The 25,223-nt window shown below is 40.8% G+C and overlaps 2 protein-coding genes across 3 annotated transcripts in view; both read right to left on the reverse strand.

Annotated features, from left to right (window-relative positions):
* The window catches only part of map4k2 (mitogen-activated protein kinase kinase kinase kinase 2), a 34,791-nt gene extending 18,791 nt beyond the window's left edge, over window positions 1-16,000 (reverse strand). For both annotated transcript variants that reach the window (XM_020594922.1, XM_020594921.1), the window contains exons 1-8: window positions 15,572-16,000; window positions 6,294-6,351; window positions 5,511-5,601; window positions 5,137-5,201; window positions 3,423-3,478; window positions 1,067-1,114; window positions 904-946; window positions 680-752 (exon numbers count right to left, since the gene is read on the reverse strand). In XM_020594922.1, the coding sequence (XP_020450578.1) occupies window positions 680-752; window positions 904-946; window positions 1,067-1,114; window positions 3,423-3,478; window positions 5,137-5,201; window positions 5,511-5,601; window positions 6,294-6,351; window positions 15,572-15,664 (527 nt within the window). In that variant the 5' untranslated portion in view covers window positions 15,665-16,000. The remainder of the gene's footprint in view (window positions 1-679; window positions 753-903; window positions 947-1,066; window positions 1,115-3,422; window positions 3,479-5,136; window positions 5,202-5,510; window positions 5,602-6,293; window positions 6,352-15,571) is intronic.
* Window positions 16,001-17,149: 1,149 nt separating this feature from the next.
* The window catches only part of men1 (multiple endocrine neoplasia I), a 14,439-nt gene continuing 6,365 nt past the window's right edge, over window positions 17,150-25,223 (reverse strand). The window contains exons 5-10 of the mRNA XM_020594947.1: window positions 23,553-23,593; window positions 23,337-23,424; window positions 23,030-23,166; window positions 20,975-21,119; window positions 18,520-18,693; window positions 17,150-18,384 (exon numbers count right to left, since the gene is read on the reverse strand). Of these exons, the coding sequence (XP_020450603.1) occupies window positions 17,866-18,384; window positions 18,520-18,693; window positions 20,975-21,119; window positions 23,030-23,166; window positions 23,337-23,424; window positions 23,553-23,593 (1,104 nt within the window). The 3' untranslated portion in view covers window positions 17,150-17,865. The remainder of the gene's footprint in view (window positions 18,385-18,519; window positions 18,694-20,974; window positions 21,120-23,029; window positions 23,167-23,336; window positions 23,425-23,552; window positions 23,594-25,223) is intronic.

Genomic DNA, 25,223 nt, shown 5'->3' on the forward strand with positions numbered 1-25,223 from the left:
AGTCCACAGAAGTAGAATGGGAGGCAGAGCCTTTAGCTATCAAGCTCCTCTCCTATGGAACCAACTCCCAGTCTCAGTTCGGGAGGCAGACACCCTCTCTACCTTTAAGATTAGACTTAAGACGTTCCTTTTTGATAAAGCTTATAGTTAGGGCTGGATCAGGTGACCCCGGGCCTTCCCTTAGTTATGCTGCTATGGGCCTAGACTGCTGGGGCCCATGATGCTCTGAGTTTCTCTCTTCTCTCTCTCTCTATCCATCTAAGTACAGTATAACCTATATATTGTATGTAGCATCTCATTTCTTATTTTGTCATATTTATTATTCAAAATAAATCTAACTATTTGTCCCTTCAGACTGTTACTTATCCTGCAATATTATGAATTTCAACCAGTCAACTCAAAGTCATAAACAGTATAGCGGTACTGCTATATCGTATGTCTACATTAACTTCCAACAACCACTTGGCTTTTGCCTAATCAGGGACATACTCTTTCAATAAGTGTTTGTTTTGGTTGTTGTGCTGTGTGGGAACTCTGTGTAAAAAATATTGGCATAAAATACTGGTTAGTCACAGCCCTCATCCAAATCACACGGACAGCAGGACTGTGTCGATTAGCAGTCACACAATCTACAAACTGTAAGGGTATCCCAGTCTGGATGGTACAGTAACTATCTTACCAGTAGGGGGTTCCTATAAAAGACTTCCTTTTGGCCGCCGAGGCACTGATCTCTGCTGCCACTCCAAAATCAGCTAGACATAGAAGCAACAGACAGGGTCAGACCGGGGCTGACAGCAGTTGAAATCCAATATAAATGGCCTGCTTAGGCCTAGCTGAAGAATGTGACTGGTTAAACAGGTATCACAGATGTTCATGTGTGTGTGTGTGTGTGTCACTGCTGACCCAATTTCACATCTCCTCGCTCCGTCAAAAGGATGTTGGCCCCCTGCAGAGAGAGAACACCCACACTCATGTAAGCATCTGCTCATCTGAAAACCCGATAGCTGCACAATAATGTATGATCACAGTTATAAAGTAACTTGATAAAGAAAAATAAATGCGGTACCTTAATGTCTCTATGCATTTTGCCCGTTTCGTGCAGGTGATACAGTCCCTGGAAAAAAAAACCCTGTGTAAAACAGCTATACTTTGTTTATTTATATCTGGTTTGTCAGCCACTATACAGGTGAAAAGAATGGGCACATTAACCTGTTATTAGGTCTGGGGGCAACAAATACTTGTTGGGCCCCTTTTAGCCACCTCTACCTCCCGACACTCAGGAACCAACCACTACTCTTGTGTTGGAATACGACTTTGTCCCAGGACTTTTGTGTGCCAGTTATTTTCAGGTAATTTGACTGAAGATGCAAAAAAATGAATAGACAGTACATTACTGCCATGAAAAGTGCTGGTCAGATTTTTACATCATTGTCTGCAATGGCCCATCACAACCACAGATTTCAAAGGGAGCTACCTCAGAATACAATCTCTGAAGGTTACCAGATTTAGACTGTCTTAGTCTTGTACGACCAAACATGACATCTGTGTTTAAAACTGAACCCAAGTGGTACAAATTCCCCAACATCAAAACAATGTTCAACCTGCTGACACACAGTGGGGACTTCAGGAAAAAGAAAACACTGGCTGGTAATCCAGGGCATAAAGGTACCTACACGATCTATACCAACTCATATAGATGACTTCAGCATAAATACACATATTATTATAAAAATAAAAACAGGGATACAAATTACAGTAGTCATCTTAACAGTAAAAACTGTTTAAGTACTCTATTTGTATTATAGTACTACTGTATCAGTACTACAGGCCTAATAGCAGCATGCTCAACACTAATATTGGAATAGAGGTTGTACTAGAAAATTAAACAGAGCAGTGTAACTACATTTACTGAACTACTGTATTTAATACAATTTTGAGGTACTTACACTCACACTGAAGTATTTCCTTTAGTAGAATACTTACATTTCAGAGAAAAAATATTGCTATTTTTACTGCAGTATATTTTTTGTACAGCTATAGTTACATTGTAGATTACTTCATTCTGCATTTTAAAAACAGATATCATGGTATAAAATATGTTAGAAATTCAACCGCATAATAGATTAGCTCTGGCTTCACCTTCTAATTATCAAGTTATTAGTAAATATGATTATATATTCAATTATTAAACTGCTGGCATGTTTAGACATCAGTAATAATAATAATAATCCTATGACTATATCATATAACTCTGACAGGGGTCATATTGCTGCATGCATTTTTACTTCAAATAATCAAAGTACATTTTGCTGATAATATTTATATACTTTTAATTAAGTAACATTTTGAATGCAAGACTTTGACTTCTAATATTTTACAGGGTGGCCAAGATCTGAATATGCTTTCCACCGCTGAGAAAGAGTAGTAGTAGTAGTAGTAGTAGTAGCAATGGTGGAGATAGTACTGCTTGTACTGTAGTAGGACCGGTAACTCTCAGAACAGCATGACGACAACAACACAGCTCTATGGGTGAGCTGCACCAACAAGGATTAGCTTTAAAATGTAAGTATGATTTGCCTTTAACCATTTACATTAAATCATTCCACTTTGATTCTGGATTAGTTATGCTATTTAGTATTTTATTTCAGATTAACCTCATGTAGCTATGGTTGTATTATTTTACTATTATTATTATTTGCTGCTGAAGTCAGTGATCAGTCATTTCTTTTATATTCAAGTTATATTTTAGTTATAATAGACCATTGTTTTATTAAAAAGATAACAACAAATTAAAATCTGGTTTTACCGTGTTAAAGACAAGACACAAAGTCCCTAAATTTAAATTATTAAAGTATACTGGCACCCACTTCACAACAAAATCAAACCTTAAATAAAAAGGTACACCTGAAACAGAAGGAACTGAATTTCCAAAAGAATCAAAACTAAGAACCAAAAAACTAGAACGTTTAGGCTGCAAAGGATTACTACCCAAAGGCAGTGGACCGTAGCTCTGTGATCACTCATAATCATCAGTTTATTTAGATAAGAGTACATGTGACCAAATGCGGACAGAGAGCATTAAAACAACATCTTGCTCCATATTCATTTTAGCATAACAAAGTCAGAATATTTCTTTTAAAAGTAGCATCTTTTTTAACTGTTTAAAAACCTGATTACCCAGTGAAAACCTGAAGCAGAAGCTCAGCCAATGGCAAAATAAAGAGTCTGGCATGTACAGTATGTTCCACTCTGGACTCCTGTTATGCAGCAGCATTTTTCTCTAGAGTGTATTTAGTGGTCCGGTGAGGTTAAATCCTATTTAGCTCTTCTGTGGCTGGGAAACTCACGAGTCATTCCGCAGTGTATCTTTTCACAATGCAGAGACAACAAATTGCCTTCCACCAAAAAATAAAAAGCCTTACCTGGAGGGTTTCTCTGCAGACATATGCTATCTGTTTCTCCTTTAATGGGCCCGTCACTGTGAAGAAGCGTTTGATTAATAACTCACAGACTCAAGTGAAGGATGAAAAAAAAGAGCCTGAGGCTCATTTCTAAAAACAGAGTGGAACTGGATCTTTAGAGTTCATTGTATCTAGTATGACACATGTTTTGCAGTAACAGTGCTATGGAGGAACTAAACATTATAAGAAAAAAATCAAAAATCTTAAAGGAAAATTATTCAAGAGAGAAATCATGGAAGCAATAGCTGTAATGTGAAGTGGTTTAAGGCCTTTAAAACCCCCCCAACACTCCCCAACTAGTGAATCTGTACAGCTGTAGATTTAATTCTACCCACCATTTAGCTGACACAATATCACTGCCTGATATTTGTACAGTCTTGGCCAAGACTGTGACTCTGAGGCCTCTGATACAGTAGTCTGCTGGTGAAACCCTTTATGGGAGGCTTTATTAAAGAGGTGGTATCATCATCATTTTGACCCATTTTTATAATTACTGAGTGTATCTGTAATTTTTTTTCCACCTAAAGTTATTTCTTAATTCATCTGTACAAAACCAGAATCCCCTCTGTCCTCTAGTAGCTGTTTTGGAAGTCATTAACATAATATATACATTTTGCATGAACACCTATTCTGATTGGTTGGAGTTGATGACTCATCTTCACCCCCAACCAATCAGAATAGGACCTAATGAATGACAGTACTCAGCTGGAAACACGGGAGTATACAGAAATGGAGGAGGACCTGCTGTTGCAGACTGGAGACTTCAACTGGAAGTTTCAGAGTGGTAGAATCATGTTTAAACTTTCTAACAAAGTAACAGCCATGTTTTTCCCCAAACGTGGCCGGAGGCAGCTAACTTATCTTTAGCACAGCTATCTTATCTTTAGCACAGCTATCTTTAGCTATCTCATCCTCACACATCTAATTTCATGGTTGAATGTGATGTCACACTGGGCACTGTTTCAACATCGCTTGCTCTCCAGGCCAGAGATTTAAAATTTTATATAATGTAATAACACCACAGAGACAGAGTTTAGTCATTTATTTTGTTTTCTATCATACCACCTCTTTAAAGGCACAAACCTCTTTTATAATGTCCGGAGACTCTAAACATAATACACTTAGCTGGCAACAATGATGTAAAGGGCTTGGTAGTGTCTTTAGACTCATTAAAGACCTTTAACAGGGTTGAATGGTCCTTTCTTTTCTATACTTAAGAAAATGGTGAGTGGGTAAAACTGCTGTATTCAGCCCTCGGAGCTGCTAGTAGACTAGTAAAAGAAGATCCAAATGAAAAGTGTAGTTAATTAATTTAACTGTAACAGTAATAGCGGTGTAATAGTAGCTTTGTTGCCATTTTTCTACTGTAGTTGTGTATTCATCTAACTGAAAAGCAGTTAGTTTGTTTACAGTTTGTTTGTATGTGCAAGAACATTGATGCAATATAAGATATATGGTGCCTATGAAAAGTATTTACCCCCTGGATGTTTTACCCTTTTATTGATTTTATAAATCAGTCATGGTCAATATAATTTGGCTTTTTTGACAAAAAATTACTAAAAACTCTTTATTGTCAAAGTGAAAACAGGTTTCTACAAATTAAATAAGAAACACATTTTATAGTCACTGTACGCTCAGAATTATGGGGAAAAAAAAAAAAGATTTACGTTTGTACCATGGTAAATATCCTGAAGTGACCCTCCACCGCAGTACTCCATGCAGATCCACAGCTTGGTGTTCCTGGAGACACACACATTTTATTTTGGTATTTACTCTGCTTATTCTTCGGGAGTAGTTTGGCAGGAATGTGAAAAGCAACAGTGAGACATTCATGAAAATTCCCAGAAGAACACACTCCCTAATGGTAAAAATAATGCATTAATACCCACAAAAACATATATTGACCAGCTGCTGTACTGGTCATTCTAAACTAGAATGAGTGGGAGAGGAATCCAGCAGCAGTGTGGGGAAAATTCCACATATTTAAGTCCATCAACAATCCCAGGAATTCTACACATCTGAAGTGGACAGAATGAACACACACAGTACCTGTGGTAGCTGCCAAAGAAGGCCACGATATTTTTGTGCTTGCACTCCTTCATCATCGTCATCTCCTGCTGGATAGATGTGATGTCATCACCTGAACAGACAGACAGCGAGAGAGTGAGCGGTTTCCCAATTCACATAACTAGAAGGACAATAACAGACCAATAAACCAGAGGGTTAGACTAGCGGGAAGGCTAGTATACGAGTTTGATATATTCATTTAATATCAGAAAAACTGGTGTATTTGGCTTTGTTATACAAAGGAGTGTGGTGGTGCACTGCAGGTAATCAGTATTAAATTACTTTCCATACATTAAAGACATTTAGTGCAACTTTCTGCCTGCTGAAACAATATTCAATGCTCATACGTAGGAGGAGTTATTAGGTGCTGTAACTGTTCCTCTTGCACCACCTGTAAAGTTATCCCTTGTTATTGTTATTCCAGTGTAAGTGATATGGGACAACTCCACAGTTTTCACTCAGAATAAGGACGGTGGATTTTGTCCCCCGATATCCTACAATCACTTTAGGAAGGATCTCATCATGGCCATTATGAACAGAAATGATTATTACAACACCCAGTGAACTCTTACAGTATACATACGAGCATGCTAGTACTGTTTTAAGACAGAGTGAGATCTGTGGGGACTGTTTTGACCTGACAGTCTCTCCCTCACAGAAGTGAGCTGTTGTCTGAGACAGGCCGATATCACACAGTGTATCAGCCTATAACTTCTGCTTTGCCAGTAGTAAGCATGTTGTGTCAAGTTTGAACTGGTAACGTACCAGGGTCCAGCTTGACAATCTTGATGGCTGCCAGTTCAGATGTCCTGATGTTACGAGCCTGAATGAATAAAAAATATATCAACATCTATATAACAAATAAAAATAAACAGAAACCTCATGTAAAGTCAAGCTAGAACCATTCTATATTTGATAGTAGAGGACACTGTATACACATACACAAAACTGTACACAAAGTGACATCACCTACAGTATCACCTGGTGATACTGTAGATATTAGCTTCTAAAAGATACGAGGACTGACCTTTCTGACCTGTCAGAGATTTTCAGTTATTTCTACTTGTGCAGTAAGTGTTGTTGCATTCTCATTTATTGTAATTTCATAACAACAAATATCTGAAGAGCTGAGTAGTGTGTGATGGAACGTAGTGGAGCAGGGAGAGGGAGTGGTGAGCGGAGCAGAGTGGAGTTGGAGTTTCATGCTACGCTAGCTTAAGTTACGTGCTGTAGCTTTAAGTACAAAATCTGAAACATCACACACATATTTAAGCACCTTCCCCAGAACCACTCCACTTCCTTAATCACAAGCAGTATCACTTCATCAACATCCAGACTGCATCTGATTCGAAATGCACCCTTCTGCTCAGCAGCCAATGGCGACAAGTATTTGGTGAAGCAAAATGCTGTTTAGCAAAGTGGATGGGTGTATTATTGGTATTTGTCTTTGATACATAATATTATTTTGCCCCATGCAAAATGACTTACCACTGGTCTAATGTGTAGCATACCTCTTTTGGAAGCCAACAGAGGTTTTATTTAAGCTCCTTGGGTCATGGTCTCTCTAAGCAACCTCTGATCAAACAGCAGCGCTCATGTAACACACGTCATATGCGTACCCTTCCTGAGGTAGAGCGCTCTTTACCCGAGCGGTGGCATATTACGTGTTGCACAAAAATGAGAAGTGGCTTTGTATTACATCATGCACACTATGTATATACAAACCAAACCATCAATAGGTGCTAATATGTGCAAACACACACAAACGTGCATGTAGTCATGAACATGCACTTAGAAACACATCCTTAGTATACTTAATCATGACAAAACAGGAAAGTACAGAGATACACAAATATTGTTGCATGAAGTCCATTGTTAGTTCATCTATCATTCACTACATTTTTCAAACGTCTAAAATCATTAAGTATTGGTTGGCACTCCCTGCTCCACTATGACCCGGGCAAATAGCCAGCTGCTCAGTATACGATCCTGATGTCACACCTAGGCTTTAACCTGGTATTGATTCTGCAGCACAGGATAACAATATTGGCACTGGGAACTCATTCCAACTGGCAGTGGCAAGCCTCTGAGCATCGTCACTTACCACAGACTTTGACTGTGCCATTAAAAGCTAGTTTGTTGTAGGATGTAAAGGTTATGGGTTGCAAAACACATTTCAGTTACAATCTGGGACCTGTGAAAATCCACAGCAGATTAATTTGGCTTGTCTTCTGTTCAAGATGTATGGCTCTGGAACATATTCTATAAGTTTCTTATTCAAATTCCATGAAAAGACCCAAATCAACAATGTCTTTGTCCATCACTGAGTTCCCAGCCCAGTGTTTCCTGCTAGTGATGTAAAACTTCGAGAACAGCTCATTTAAAACATGCTATGTAATTTCCCTAAACAGATGAAGTTTTTAAGCAAATGAAAACAGTTATTTCTGGGAACATCAGTCATCCCAGTCACGGATGTCAGATCGACTGCTTTTCACTTTGGCCATCCACAAACGAGGTGGCAACCAATGGGATAAGCATTCACCTCAGCACAACCTGCTGCTCAGCTGCGTTCACTTCCTGTTTTCTTTCCTGTTCTACCACAGGGCTTCCTGTGACTACAATGATAGTAACGTTTGTGAAATGGTTTTTACATAGCCAAGCCTGAAATAACAGTCGCTTACACTTATATACGAATGGGTGGGAGGGAGCAGAAACTTCACAGCACTTTGATCAGGCACCCAAATGTTGTCTGAGGCAGAAAAAATAAACGATCTTTGGCCAAACTGTAATGTTTTCATAATGAGACCACACCATTCCTATTGAATGCAGTTGTAGAGTATGGGGCATGACTGACCTCTGAAGAAACTCAACAACACTGGTTGTTGATGCAAGGTGACTAGTGGCCGTGTGACTAGTTAGCTTGTTATTGTGCACTCTTTAAAGGTGCAATACACACCATCTGATAAATCAAGTAAAATTCTGCCTACAGCCCTTCTGTTGTTATTCCAGCTTCTCTACCCTGTGTTGTCAAAATACAGCCTGTAAATTAGTCCCACCTGCCACCTAGCCAAGGTTATAAGGAGTGTTTTTCAAACCGTGAGTAGTCAACTCAAACAGCAGCCATGGAGGACCTCTTGGCAGCTACAAGTCCAAAACAGCGGCTGCCAGACTGAAGAGGTCATGTTCTTTTTACACAGAGAGAGCGGAATGGAGAAAGAGCAAAAACCGGGGTTTGGCTTGTTGAGATTTTTGAGGGTTAAAAGCAGCCAAAGGACTCAGATTTGATTCAGATGTGGTGTTCTTCCTTCTGGATGTGTTAGCATCTAAAGCTAGCGTGTTTCTTTTGATAACAATGGTGACCTAGCATGGTCATGATTTTACCTATGTATTTAACTATTAAGGGAATAGTTCATGGCCTGTGTGGCGTTAATGCTTTATGATACACTAGCAGTATTGGCAGTGTTATACTGGAATGACTTTGACTTGTCAACCAGCTAATGCTAGCTTTGGACTGGAGGCTGGCTCTTGTATTGTACAGTTTGTCAAAGAGTAGCCCAATATGAGAGTAGTTTATGATCTGAGCTGCTGCGGCCCGGGTTCGAGTCAGGGTTGCGTCAGGAAGGGCATCCGGTGTAAAACAAGTGCCAAATGTCAACATGCGTGCCGTCAGTGTGACGATTTGCTGTGGCGACCCTTAAAATGGGAAAAGCCGAAAGTGACTTTCTTATTATTAAAGCAAGAATATGTTACTTTAAAAAAAAGAAGCTAATGATTCTTTTTATAAAATGAACAAAGACATACAGCCGTAACATAGGCATAATGACAATGCCAACAAACTGACATTTAGCAGGTACAGTTTGCCACGTTCATTGGGTTAACATGCTAACATTTCAAAATTAGCACTAAACACAAAAAAACAGCACGGTGGCACAGTGGTTAGCGCCGTTGCCTCACAGCAAGAAGGTTCCGGGGTCGGGCCCCACCTGGGACCTTTCTGTGTGGAGTTTGCATGTTCTCCCTGTGCTTGTGTGGGTTTTCTCCGGGTACTCCGGCTTCCTCCCACAGTCCCAAGACATGCAGCTTAGGTTGATTGGTGACTCTAAATTGCCCGTGTGTGTGTGTGGTTGTTCATTTATGGATTGGCGACCTGTCCAGGGTGTACCCCGCCTTTGCCCGATTGTCGGCCGGGATTGGCTCCGGCCCCCCCGTTCAGGGACTAAGCGGTAGAAAATGAATGAATGAACAAAGAAACAGCTGAGGATGATGAGAATGTCAGTTTTGCAGGTATTATTACAAGTCATCCTATGGGAAACAAGAACTTCTGTAACAAATTTCATGGCATTCCATCCAGTAGATGCCAAGACATTTCACTAACATAGGAATGTAAACATCATGATGACACTAGAGGGAAAATCTGGGGATTACCAAAGTATTCCTACCAAATTTGACAGCAATCTAATATGGCAACGTAGTAGCAATGTTGTTTCCTGAATTCATCTCCAGTTCACGTCCTTCAAGATTGCAACACTGTTAAACATGTAAAATATGTCTCAGCAGAAGTGCAAATTTATGGCCTAGTACTTAATCTGGGTTTCAGTAAAGGTTTGCAGCTTCAGCTACTGTTACATCTTCACATCCAGCTCCTAGCCCTTTGCTTTCTCTCAGTTTTATTTAAAAATCATCAGCCTCTTTTCAGCCTCCAAGATCCATCTCAGCTAAAATCCCAATGAAGAATCTAAATGTATAATAAATTGTTTAGGGTGCCACCAACAAAGCAGTACAAAGCAGGCTGATAGGTGTAAAGATGATCGTTTCGGTCCTCGTTAGTATAGTGGTCAGTATCTCTGCCAGTCCTACAGAAGGCTGGGGTTTGATTCCCCAACGGGGAGTCCTTTTGCCAGTTCTCTCGGGGTGGCTGTGGCTCAGGAGATAGAGCGGGTCATCTCCTAGTTGGAAGATTAGCAGTTCGATTCAAGGCTCAAGTCTATCTTCAGTGTGTGTTAAGCTGCTTCTTTCAGTATCATTTCATCAAAATCACAGAACAAAGGTTTCTCTCAGGAGCCTCTTATTGTTACTAACATTCCAAAGTTATACAGGAAGAGATCAGTTATAAAGGAGGCAGCGCTGACCTCACCACTTACACTTGACATTTACAGTAAAACTCAGGCCAGTGTAGGGTTGTATGCTGGGAAGAGATCCATGTAATAAATTTAGAAGAAGTGAAAAAAGATTAAATATGTAAATAAAAACTAAAGCTCCAATAATTGGTTTAATCAGTCATGCAGTGTGGAGGCTCAAACACACCCCTGTAACCACTAGAAGATGTTAAACATCAAGAGAAGATGCTTAAATGTTTACGGTATTTCACTGCTATGTACTTGTACATGTGTAATGACAATAAAGTTGAATCTAATCTAGGCTTAAATATACAGGCTCATCATTACTTTAAGAGGAATAGCTGTACTCCTAGCACATAATCTAATGAATATGAAAATATACCACTGTCAATTAGCTACAGTTCTGTGTCAAAATCACATTATTATAAAGGTGAGAAATCTTGGCAGAAGGGTGATATATTCTTCTGCCAGTCTACAGGCACTGTTGACTGAATGGGGCTTCTTAGTGGGGCCTACCATAGACTTTGGGGTGACCCTGCCAAACCTTTTAATCAGTAAAAAGCTACAAGTCAAAGACACAGAAGGGTATGAATGATGATTAAGAAGAGGATGACACACGAGCTCTGAGCTAAGTTTCCTCTGAATAATAGCAGTGTAATGAGAGTCCAGTGAAAGCCCACACAGTCACATGTCCAGAGTTTTCACCCTTGACTACTGCTGTTGCAGCTCTACCAAACCCACTAACAGCAGAAGTGGGAGGCAATAACGTGCTATTGTCCGTTCCTGTATGTAGTACTGCTCCCATTCACAGCAGTCACACAGGCTACAATACGTCCAAATATTACACAAATGTGGTACAGAACAACAATGCCAACGTCAGCTTTGATATCCACATATCTCAGTCCAAGATCAAAATAAAACCATTTTAAATTCATGACATAAGTTAATAGGCCACACCAAATCCAGTTTATCAATCCCTGCGCACGGATTTTCATCTAAAGTTCTTCTGCCACATGACCCCTCGGGGGCTCCGCAGTAACTCAATTCACATCAACAGTAAATGCAAATAACTCTGGTCTTCTGGCAGGGCTTTGAAGCCAAACAGGCCATTCAAAAGACCCTTTTCTTTATCCATTTCTGCTGCTTCATCACTTCCCGATTTCCCAAACTACGGAGCGGGCTAATAGTCCCAATTCTGACAGCCGTAATATATTTATTTTTACCCTCAGGATAGTGAATGCTGGACCTGAATTCATCAGGATGACATGCCACATTAATGTAAGCACTGCTCCTGTGTCTGCTGGATGTGTAAATAAACAACTGTTGGCATTTTCATAAGGCAATCAAAGTTGTGTTTGCAGTTCATTTCAATGCCCCCAAGGGGCCAAAAAAACCTGTTAATGCAGATTGTCAAGAGTACTATCACCAATACATCAGTGCAGTCTGTAACACTGTAGGACTCATCAGACTGACATCTTAAAAACAGCATTCAAATTGCTGCAGCACAACCAGAGATACCAGTCTCTCGTATGCATTCACTTTTCTCTTACTTGTGTTTTCTCCTTGTTTCTTAGTCTTGCCCATGTAGAATGCAGGAAAAAGATGCAAGATGAGAGGAATCAAGAAAACATTTTTAGAAGGTAAATCCCAGTTACTCTATTTTATCATTCCTTGCTACTCAATCGACCTGCAGGTCATTCTGGTCTGCCATCTTGAAGGACGTCCCAAAGCTCTTACTTCCACTCTGAGGAGCCATGAGTGAGGACACATGAGAGCATCCTTTGCTTTTATGATGCTTAAAAACCAGGTCTCTAAAGATTTTTTCTTCTCTCCTTCCATCGTTAGCCAGATTTATACTTCTGCATCCTTGCACATCGGTGGTTTAACTATCGACGGTGCAGCCAGCAGGTCTCAGTGGCCCATGTTTTGATGTTGCCTATTGCAGGAGACCCTCCATGACTACTAATTATATCATGCAGTGTTCAAGCTGATGCTTCATTGACAGCCAAATGCCAAGTTATGACACTTAATGTGATAGCTATATATAAACAACACTCATGGTTTTGAATCATAGCCTATTTTTATGTGGTGTTTTTTTGTTGTTGATGAGCACAAAGCCCGTATAATGAACTTCTAATGGGTAAGTACAGGCTTCTCTCTGTTATGAGGTGGGATCAGGGATTTAAATCTACAGTATGTTGGAAAATGCGCACCTACCGTAATCTGTGTCGGTGATAACATTTTGGCTAGTGCCATTATGTATGTTGAATTCTATTATCATACTGTGGAGATATAAGAGTTGCTGTGCTTTTCTTGATGACTTTGTTCTATGCTTATCGACACACAGCGTAAACTACATTGAGCTGAACTGTTACTGTAGACTGGCTGAATACTTCAGATGTTTGATAGTTGGAGAAATTAGGCTGTGGTGGTTAGGGTCCAAGGTAGGCTGTAGCCTAGATTAGCTGCTGTCTGTGGCACTGATCAAAGGCCAGTTTTGCATAGTAAGCCTCTCCATGCAATTGTCTGGAGTGGTTGTGTGTTTGTGCATGCACGTGTCCAGGAACATGCATGCGCATTTGTGATGGGGGTAGGACACAGAAAATAAATTAGCACTGGGGCCCATTACACTTACTGTATGTTACGCCACTGCTGCACATATGGGAGACAGTTGCATAGCTGCTGCATGTGTACTTTTGTGAATGTTAACACTCTGACTAGGAGGTGCTCAAACAGCAAAATAGGCAGTCCCCAACAAATGGACTCTTTCCTCCTGGTGTTGTAGGAAATTACTGAGCCGTTACTTCTTAAAGTTTATAACTCTGACCCATTATGATGGGTCCTTCAGCACAAACAAAAAGAACGCAGAAGTCCTGATGCCACTCTGGGCTAGCTGCTTTTATTTATTTATTCAATGCTAGCTCTCATGGAGGGTTTCTTTCTCTCTTTTTTTCTGGAAAAACTTAAACATATCCCTGGAGCTTGCTATCTGTTCAAATAAATGATTATCTACTAGAGCAATTGCTATTAGAATTTGAACCCTTCATGATTTTAAGTGTTAAATGACAATAATCTGTAAGCACTGAAAAGAAAGACACTGCATGAAGATTGGCCAGCACAGCACTGGAACCTTTCTCTCTGATCCATGATACTCTCTCTGTCGTATTTCCAACTCTTAATATCTGTGGTCTAAAAACATCTACTCTGCTCTGTCCTCTCTGACCCGCTACTGTTAGAACTGGACTAAACATCCCTGAACATCACTATCAAGAAAAATGAAATTAATTGCATGACACACTGTTGAACAAGGTTATGTCTCAAGGCTTTTGGTCTTTAGTGAGATTACTACAACAACCTCTGCTCCTATAAATTACATTCATATACAGCTCATTTGTAATAAGAAAAGAAATGTCGCCTAATCACATCCACATTACCGTTTCTATTCATGTAATGGGAATATGCTGGTTATTTGGCAGGGCATAAATACAGGCACCTTGAATGTATCAGTAAAACGTTCAGAAAACATTTGTTTTTCCCCCAGAGTATCAGATCTTGCAGTAGCCAGTTAAAGACAAAGCACACACAACACAAACAAAAGTGAAAGTACAAACATGAATGGAAATCCAAAATCTAGAAAAGTAACAAATACCAGAAAACATGCAAACAGGTAAAACTCACACGATAACAGAAGTGCTCAGGGATGTTGGCTCCGTTATTTACCCTAAGCAGCTCCTGTTGACTCTGCTGCTGTTAAAGAATTAAGAAAATAAGCCTAGAAGAAGAAAGTAATTTCTAGGAGACGGGGTTAGATTTCAAATGTCAGTGTTGCGTTGAGTTTTTCTTACTTCTGAAACAGAACCCAGAAGGAATAATTCTCTCTTTGGCTCTGCCTGGCTTATGTGCCACAGACAGGCCATGAAAGTTGAAGCTGGACGAACACGTTATTTTTAAGAAATTTGTTTATAGTCACCAAACAAAAGTTTATACCTCACTCACATGGTGCGTACTTCAAGATGTTTAGTTTATTTTATAAAATCTACAGGGTAGAAAAAAATCTGGTGGTATGGGGGCCCAAAGCTCTTTTATGGCCCCATGACCTCCAAATGCTTTATTCTGGCTATGTTGTGTGGGGTTTAAAAAAAGAAACAATACAAATTCTTGTGCATCCTGCAGAATCAACACAAGACAGGGGGAACATCCTGCCACCCAAATCGTCAAATGAAGAAAGGATGTGTGGCACTTTCTTATGCTCAACACGCTCCCATGAGTCGGTATGAATTTGTCCAGTGCTCCCATACTGTCTCTACTGGGATACCTGTCCCAGTAACATTAAGTGCCTTGATATTTTGGTTCTGCTGCTAGCCAAGAACAAACTCTCGTATTTGTTGTTTTATCTATAAACTGCGTATTTTTCTGAAACTTTGTCATGATATATATAAATGGTGTAGTACAAAAATTCTGCGTAACCCTTATGTAAATAATATAAACCTGTGGCACCACTGATACAACAGCCTGACAAAGAAATCTGTAAAATACCTGCCTAATAATAAAGGATACTGGGTTTCATAATGGGTTGAATGGCTTTATTGTAGTGACAATGGCAAGCTGGCACTCACACACATTCATCTCCTTCATAAAGACTATGTTTCCTAGACACCCCTGAGCTTCCCTCACTTGATTTTTTTTAAAACATGAACATCATTTTGACTTCGTGTCCTTGGTGGATGTGGATCTGCTTCTTAGCCCTGACAGAGACCATCTCGCACTGAGCTTGTAACAGACCCTTCACCAGAAAGAGTTTCACCTTGATAACAGGAAGTGAAGCAGCCTGTGTTGAATCTCTGTTCTTCAACTAACACGTCCTGCTGGAGTTTTGGTGCGTGTGTCACCGCCGCAGTCAAAGCACAAGGAAATGTTCACACTCACCTTGAACACATCTCCATAGGTGCCGCACCCAATCCGGTGAATTAATTCGTAATCCTGCAAAGGGTCCAGGAAAGATACCCCTATCCTCTCCATGTCTGGAGACACCTTTGGGTGCTGTCAGTGAGCCTGGCGGGCTTTCTACTCACGCATCCCAGCGGTTGTAGTCGGAGGAGAAAGCGCCAGCAGCAAACGACCCCCCTCTGACCGCCTCGTTAATGGAAACTAATTGGAGCTGACTAATTTCTGGCGTGTCGACCAGAGACGTGGACGCGCTGGTCGCTGACGGGACTAACAGATCCACACAACTCCGCGCTCACGGACACACGACAGGCGTCTGAGTGCAAATAGTGACGAGCAGCGCTGGAGTCAAATCACGCATGAGCGAAGACACACAAAAAAATCTGTCGAAGTGTGGGCTGTCTGTGTGGCACAAAGCAAAAACAGCTAAATACTGAGTCCAAATTAACCTATCAAGTTTATGAGGTAGTACTGTGACTACATTTTTACTTAAAGTTGATTTTAATAGATAAACCTGTCACCTCATACTAATATCTCACAAAACACTCAATACTCGTCTGAGAAAGGCACATTTGTGGCTTATTGAATAATTTTACGTACAATCTGTTTTTATTTTAAAAGTCACAATTTTGAATTGAAGTGAATTTAGAGTAATTAATTTAAAGATAGTGACTTGCTACTTATCATCTAAACTATGATCTAAAATGTAAAGCTTGAAGGCTTAAGACGTTCCTTTTTGATAAATCTTATAGTTAGGGTTGGATCAGGTGACTCTGAGCCTTCCCTTAGTTATGCTGCTATAGGCCCAGACTGCTGGGGGGCCCCATGATGCTCTGAGTTCCTCTTCTCTCTCCATGCATCTATATTTCACCACTATGTGTCACTAACTGAGTCTCCTCTCTCTCCCTGTACCTTTCTGCAGGTATCCACATCAACCTGACCAGTGTTTGATTGTTTGTTGTGTCTTGTTGCTTTTCTTCTTTTGTCTCTCCTCTATCCACTCACCCCAACCGGTCAAGGCAGAAGGCCGCCTACCAAGAGCCGGGGTCTGTCGGAGGTTTCTTCCATTAAAGGGAGTTTTTCCTCCCCACTGTTGCCAAGTGTTGCTCAAGGGGGATTTGTTGGGTTTTTTCCTCTATAATAATAATAGTACAATCTAGACCTTACTTTGTAAAGTGTCTTGAGATGATTTTTGTCAATCGGCGCTATACAAATAAAACAAATTAACATTTTTGAAGTTCATATCCTTTATTTTTTTTGCCTTGTGGTGAGAATGGGGTCCATGTTTCTGTTTCATCATTTCACATTCATGTCCCATGTTCTTTTGAATTTGTTTTATCTTGGTTATGTTTTGCTTTGTGTTATGCCCATACTGATCCATGACAAACCAAATTCTGCAGCATACATATTCCATTCACATTGGACTGATTCACACAAAACTGTTGTCACTGTTTTTTTGTTTCGTTTGCTTTTAAAGTGTGCAGTATGTACACTGTTCAACTCAGTCACCTGCGAACCTGTGCTCCGATATAAAACACATCAGACCTCGCCACATTCTGTGTTCATCAGTTCTTTATTACTTGCAGATACAAAACAAGAACAAAACCACAAGTCATCAAATAAAACACATCAGGGCCACCTAATGTGGCTCCATCTCAACAGTGCATGGTCTTCCTGGTCTTCTCTAACCATCCGAAATAGGCCTAGCTCAGCTATTCTCAAAATTAAAGGCCGCCTACTTTAAAAACGAACAAAGGCAAAATAAGGCAACATAGAGCTAGCAAAAAAGAAGCTGTCGTTAGAGAAGAAGTGGACACTGTTACACAGTAACTATCCTAAATTAATTACTTCCAAGGCTTCAGTCATGAACAAGTTCCTAATGGTACAAGTCGATATTTATACATTTGTATATTAAATTCTGGTCATCCTCATTACTTTGGCCTGAAACATCCACATGTAAGTCATACTGTGCAATCGGCTGCCAATGAAAACAAATTAATGATGAGTGAAGGTTACAATCTATGAAAGCAGGAATTTTTTTAAAAACAGAATGAAACTTTCTTCAGTTCAAACCTGATATGTGACGTTAAACTCAAGATTATCTGTGAAAGTTGAATATATTGCTAGGAACTATGACAATATTGACTTAAAAAGACCTCTGGCTGAAAACACTGATATAAAGTCTCACAAACAAAAGCAAGGTTAATCGAGGGTTCGTGTTGCTGTTCACAGTATGTCATACAGATCTCCAAACTCCTCCACAACAATCAACGTGTCTAGAGCGACTTGCGCTGCCGCTTCATGAAGGACATGGAGTAATCCCCGGCTGGTGTGCTCTTCTGTCTCTTCATCTGGACCTGTGACTGGGCGGTGAGCTGCAGCTTGATAGCACTGGAGTTCACCTTGGCTGCACACAGCAGCTCCTTCATCCCCTTCATCTTCTCACTCTGAAAGATGACGACTGGTCCGGGCGGGGAAGGGGACACCTGCTGCTGGGATGAAGGTGAGGATGCAGAGTCCAGGCTAGGGGACTGAGGTTTTCCCTCAGCATCTCCCCGCAGGCCCTGGGAGGAGCGGCGGCGGCCCCCTCCCTCTCCCACCTTCTTGGGCTGAGATGCTGCTGCTGGCTGGGTGGATGGGGAAGTAGGAGCAGCAGGAGGAGGAGAGTTCTGTTCCTCCAGCTTAGATTCTCTCCTGGGTCCTCGTCTGCGGCCCTCCCGGGGGTCATCGCTAGACTGGTCATCATCATCCTGGGTCTCTGAGTCTTTGGTGATGATCGACACCCTCTGACGCACCTTTGGAATCAGAACACAAACCTGTTTTTAGCTATAAAGCACAGTCATGCATGAAAACAACATCAGCTCTGATTCCTGCACACATGTATGTAGTCTCTTTGATGTTCAAAGGCAGTACTATCCTGGGTTTGTCACCTGAGCATCAAAGCGGCTCAGAGACTGAACCAGGTAGGTGGCCCAGCCCACATGAAGGACCGGTGTGGGACTGCCCTCCTCCCATTTGCAGATGCCATCATAAAAACGGAGCAGGTGGGCAAAGCATTCTGGGTCCTGGAGTGCTGAGAAGGCTGCTGCCTGTTTGGGGTGCTCCTGGAAGAGAGGAGAGGTGGTGTGGGGTGGTGTGGAGAGGGTAAAGAAACACAGAAGAGCAAAGGGAAGGCAGGAAAGCTTGAAATGAGTTGAAAAAATGAAAATGAAATTTAGTACACTGGTATAAATTGCACTAATGTTGGTTCTGCATCAACATTAAATGTTTAAAAATGGTGTCTTTTCATAAAAAACGAATTAAAACCAAACTGAAACCACATTTCCACCGGGTGTTTACATGTGATCTATATATTATACACAACTTTTCTAGATTACAGAAACCCTCAGTGCAAGTGTGCTCTCATATAATAGGACCAGATGTCAGCATGGTGAAAATTACATCGGCAAATATTTAGGTACCTAATTTCTTTCTTTCTTTTTACATTAATTCTTTATGATTTTATATGACTATGTGCCAACTAACAGATCACAATAAATCACAAGCTAAAGAAAAAAATTAATAAATTCAATTCAAGTTGACTGTCAAAAAGCTCAAACAAAGAATAGCCAGTGTAGCAGCATCATTTCATCTCTGCAAGGTCCGCCTACCTAATCAGCACTGAACAAGCAATTAACTAAATCAGTCACTGTTTGTATGAGGGTGAGCGGAGAGTGTCTAGTCAACAATAACAATGCTCCTTAATCACATGTACAACAACATCTGCTGTATGAGCAGTCTATCGAACAGCTGTTGAACAAGCAGAACACAGCCCTCGGTCAACTTGCTCATGGGGTTTTTCCAATTATAGGAACCTACCAAAATATGTTGAGCAAAGTAACACTCACCACAGGTTCTGTGTTTGTCTCCCACTGCCCTTGGCCCACATTGGACGTGTGTTCCAGGAGATTTTGGCACCTCTCAGGTTCCAGAAAGGCAAGAGGGGAGGGGGTCGGTCGCCCGTGATCGGTCAAATGTTCATGTCTTTACACTTCAACTACTAGCATTACAAGCACAGTGTGTAAACACACTTGTGGTTTAGAGGTAAAGGGATCAAGGACCAACAATCGTTGGCTTAGAGGTAAAACAGGGTCTTCAATGAGTGGACCGCAGGCAAAGCGGTGAGGACATCACATTTCTGCAGGCTTGTGTTCAACAGCTGTTCAATAAACTACTCATACAGTCTCTGATATTGGCTGATTGTTATGCTATGGAGTGATCCGTCACACCCTCTGCTCAGCTGTGTGTGTGTGTGTGTGTGTGTGTGTGTGTGTGTGTGTGTGTGTGGGTGTGAGGAGCACAGCCCCTCCCTCCTCTAAAACAGAGGTCCACATCAACCTGTGAGGATATGCCAGGTGACGGTTAAGGGAAGCGTGGGGAGTACCACTCGTTAGGTTCTGATGGTGGAAACGCAGCATCAAGTCCCCGTTTTACATCTAAACCAGTGAGTGCATTTTTACACACTGGTCATGTAATGCTATATTTGAGATGTGAGCGCACTACTGTTTAACTAATCAGGTGTGAAAGCCCTGCAAGCACCAACCTCCATCAGGCGTGAAAGCCCTGCAAGCACCAACCTCCAGCTCCCCCCTTGTGTTCCTGAAACTTGATTTAGTACTACCTCCTGATGGGGGCCAAAACTAAGCTCCTGGAAGTCATTTCCCAAGTGGGAGAAGAGCAGTGGAACTTAAAGCAGAACCCAGGACATGGCTACAAGTTCTGCTACGGTTCGGTACGTTCCTACAGTAGAGAAGGCTTGATAAAGTCTTCATATTTGGGAAACTAGAACCAGAAGATGCTTGGCATGTTTGCTTTATAAGTGACTCCAGCAATTATTTAATTAAAAATAGCTGCCAAATTACTCATGTCAGTCATTCAAGTTTATTTACTGTGCATCTGTATACATGGAGAAATCTATTTCGCAGCTTGTACCTTAGAGGAAACCAACTGAATATGCAGCCTTACTTAAACTTTTTTTAAGTTACTGTATGTAACATTTCTGGATTAAGTCTTATAACTAGAGACATCCCGATCTGATACTATGTAAGTATTGGCGCAGATCCAGGCATTTTTCATGATGTTGGTGGTGATGGTGTCAGCCAGAAAAAAGCTGACCCAATTCCGATGTACATGTAAAACTACAGTCCGGTATTTGAACGGACTCGGTCGCATTTTTGAGAGGCGCATCACGCAGTGGATAAGCTGCTATATTAATCAGTCCAGCGGTCTATACTGCCTGCATGTGGGTTGGGATATCGCTTGCCTTTAAAGGCAACATAAAGCCTATTTTAGCTTCAAGTCTATGTAGCTATAGTAAGTTTTCTGCTTTTGTCTGGGAATACTCACCTTGTCAGGTCCTTCTCCTCCCTCCCCTCCCTCCCCAGGACTCTCTGCAGCAGCAGAGGTCTCCTTTAGCAAAGTGGGGATAACATCATTTGCAATGTCAAAGAACTCTTTGTAGATCTCCTCATCCTCACGGAAATAGTTATAGCTGCAGGCAATGAAAAGAAAGACTTTTAATAAGGAAATCAGCAGATAATCTACAAGACACACCAGAAAAGTCAGATTTTTATACATCTCTGGATAAGACATCACAATGAGGTTCAGATTGATAGATTTTGGTGATCAGAGGAAAACCTGTAAATGTGGAGCTGTGACATGATGCAGTAATTACATCAAACCGGACATGACAAGTTAACTGTGCTGCACTACCTACAAAGAATACACTGCTATGACTATGAATGTGCACACACACATTTCCCACTTGTAGATGGTACAGAGGGAAAAGCATGTCAACTTGAAGAACAATGGGGAGCAGGAAAAGGAAGCTGATGGATGGGGAGGGAATGTGTGATGTGGTGCTGGTATTTTTAGCTGCAGCTCATGAACCATGTGTTTAAGGGGGAGGACAGGGCATGAGGATGCTGAGCTGGACACTTCCTGGCTCAACCACCACACCCCATCCGTCTAACTGGGACTGGGCTTCACTGTGTGGATATGTCAGAACAAAACCATCATGTCTCAACCAGAGCTCAAACTCTATTGTCACATCACGCCGGTTCCATACTTATTTTGTGTAAAATATGTTTTGTCTACCTCAACATTGTTTTTGATATAGTCTCAAAAGAAGTGGGGACAGACAGTTGTGTACTTACTGCCATCTTGTGTTCATTTGGAGAACACAGAATCTGCAGGCTAAGAAAATATGACATAGTACAGGATGCCCAGATGAAGTAAATTTAGACTCTGGGGGCTTTTACTGACACCACAACAGGAATGTTGGGTGAAACACTGTTTGGGAACAACATGCAGCACTGTGTGGTGTTAAAAGGGCACTGCACACCAACATGAAAACATCATCCCAACAGTGAAGTAAAGTGGAGGGAGCATCATGACTTGGGGCTGCTTTGCTGTCTCTAGGCCTGGTTTGCTGCCAATAAGAAGGGGTTAAATAAACCGCAAAATTTATCAAGGAATCCTACAGGAGAGTGTATGGGTGGTTGTTTGCCACCTGTAAGGTTCCATACACTGACAATGACCCTAAACACTACAGTAAACCTAGCACAGAATGACATCATACAGAGAAAAGTCACCCTTTGGAGTGGCCGGTCAGAGCCCAGGCCCAGTACACATCATATGGAATGAACTCACAGACACATTCACACACACAAACATCCTAACAGCTCTGTGAGTAATAATGGTTCCTTGTGAATGTTGTGCAGCTCTGATCTGAAGTTACTGCTGTCAAAGGGCGTTCAACCAGTTATTAAATCTAAGGGTCTGCTTAGTCTTTCCACCAGCACTGTGATACTTTAATGGGTGTGTTTAAAAAGGACACGAAAGATTATAATCGTTTGTGTGCAGTTAGCTTAACCCTGCTATGTCTGTTTATATTCATGAGCCAGATGAAGATCAGATCACACTGTAATCAACTACTGCTGAAAACCATGTCATTCCAAAGGGTTCACACACTTTTTCTTGCCACCCTATGTTGTGATGTACATGTATGTTTTTGCTGTTAGCATTCAAGTAGCACCATTCTGAGTTAAAACCCTTTGAAAACTGAGAATATTTTGTACTCTTCTTCCCAGTTAGAACATATGACCTCATGAGTTCCATTTGAAGGCAGAATAAATACATTAATCACAGACATTAGCTCTTACTGTATGCACTTCACTCCAAAGAATTAACCTGATATTTTAAAAAAGCGATCAACAATAAGAGCTAAAATAGCTTAGGTGTTAACTTGCTGTACTCTGCTGACTCATGCCACAATCAACAAGTAAATATAATCATTTTCTATCTGGCTAAACTTTTCATTACTGGGGTTCTGCCTGCAAGTGCAAATAGAGAAATCAATGCCGCTCGAAGCTCCCCGTGCCCTGTGGTGTGTGGACTCACTCCTGCATGACCTGAGCTGCCTCGGCCCAGGCCCCCAGAGCCTCCCGCACATCCCTGTGTCTATAGTGGAAACCGGCCAGGTACATGTAAGGGTAGATGTGCTCGTTGTTGTAGTGCTTCTGAGCAGAATTTACAGCCTGAGAGAGAGAGAGAAACATGATTTCTTTATTAAATCTTCCAGTCACAATTGTCATAATTTTCACAGTAGATGATGCCACATTTGACTCCAGTTAGCAACAGAAATGTACAGTGCTATCTTAAAGAATCTTACTGCTGTGTGATGTGGGGAACTTCTCTATATACTTACTTTAAGATGGATTTTCAAGGGGCTCTCCTTGCCTGGGATTGGATCCTGATCCTCAAGGTCTGCCAGAGTGCCCATGGCCATCGGATACCTTGTATACAACGCAGGATATAGACTTCAGAAAGTAAACAGGTGTACTATTTGCAGTGGACAAGCAATGTAGAGACTGTAAGAGTCTAGATATTTGATTCCTTACAAAACTTGCCAGCCAATTCTCACCTGTCCAGGTCGCCTCGTTCATATAGCAGCCACAGGAGCTTCTGTAAGCAGGAAAAAATAGAAAGATGTAAGGTAGATCTGAGAATTTGGTAGTGAAGGTCAAAGCTCTGAAACCTCACAATTATCATAAATTCTCAAATTGTGGCCATGAACTTAATTTACCATGACAGCAGAGAACCAGGTCCACCAGTTGTTCTAGCATTATTTTAGCATATTTCACTTGCCATTAATTCTGTTTGTTGTTAATGGAAACATAACACTTCCTCCATGTTTACCTGTTTTCTTGATTTCCACAGCATTAATTTGAACAGTACACCAGAGTCATGTTGTATTAACCGCATCTTTTATTCTCTAAAACAAATACTGCTGTCAGTTCCCTCTACTTTGCTGGGCTTTTACTGCTTTTAAGCTACTGTCCAATGAATCACTTCCAGCAGAGATGTTTCATAATTAAAGGCATCAGTTGGCTGGTTTTCTGGTAGGATTTTAATGTGAAACATCTGCAGACACTCGAGTTTTAGTGATTAATAAGAATGCAAAGCAGAAATGATTGAAAAGAATTGTTGGGTCAAAAGAGACAACAGGGAGGTGAACATGACATGACTCTAGTTGTACTGATGAAAATGTATATTACACATCAACTTCTAGCGGTGTTTCTGCTATACACACACACACACACTGTATATATGCTGCTTCAAAATTTTATGAGATATGACATTGCAGTCACACCCCTCTGCACAGGGCTCTTAATCTGAAACTACAGATGCAGGAAGTGGAAACACGTAATGATACCCAGCTGAGTCAAAAGGGAGACAGAAAGAAGAGGAAAAAGAAGGAGAGAGATGACGGTTGATAGATTTTACCATTTAACCCTAATAACCCCTCAGATGCAATTTGTCCAGATTCACTGGAAATTCACTCCCCTTACTCTTGGTTCCATATCTCTGGAAGTAACACGACTCATTGCCTTGTCATGGATCACATGTCAAAATAAACAGCATGACCGGCCGTTTCCAACGATGCTAATATACTTGCTAGTCTGTGCAGTAATCAGGTTTGGAAGAAAAACAAACAAACAAACAAACATTAAACTTCCACCAGCAATATCATATCAAATTATGGCAGCTTGGACAGTCCTGGAAAAACATTTAAAAACGGTGCTTCTGATATTTCTCTATAAAATGTCTAAATTCTGATTAGAGATTTCCTTTCATTATTCTGACAAATTTTTCAATCATTCTTCAATATAAAATACATTTCACACAGAGTTGAAAGTGAATTTTTTTTTTTTTTTTTTAATGTTACCCCTCCCAGATAAATTTTATCACTGCCACACATTAAGTCGTGGTGATGTTTGTGTTGGAAGAAAAATGTAAATGTCTTTGTTGTGAAACACAGGTACAAAATTAATTCAGCCCGAGTAAGTACGAGGACAGTACATTTCTGTCCGATATACTGCATGACAAATCAGAAGGATAACGCTAGGGCTGTAGCCAACTAAGCATTTTGTCAGTCGTATGTCAGCTGGCTCTTCAGCGCGACTATTCGTTCTTTTTCTTTCTTAATATATATATATATATATATATACACACAACGTCCTTTGCAACTTCTACAGCTGCCTCATTGAGAGCATCTTGAACAGCTGCATCACTGTCTGGTATGGCCGGGGCA

This window comes from Monopterus albus, unplaced genomic scaffold (genome assembly GCF_001952655.1).
Source record: "Monopterus albus unplaced genomic scaffold, M_albus_1.0 scaffold25.1, whole genome shotgun sequence".
In the NCBI taxonomy this organism is placed as follows: Eukaryota; Metazoa; Chordata; class Actinopteri; order Synbranchiformes; family Synbranchidae; genus Monopterus; species Monopterus albus.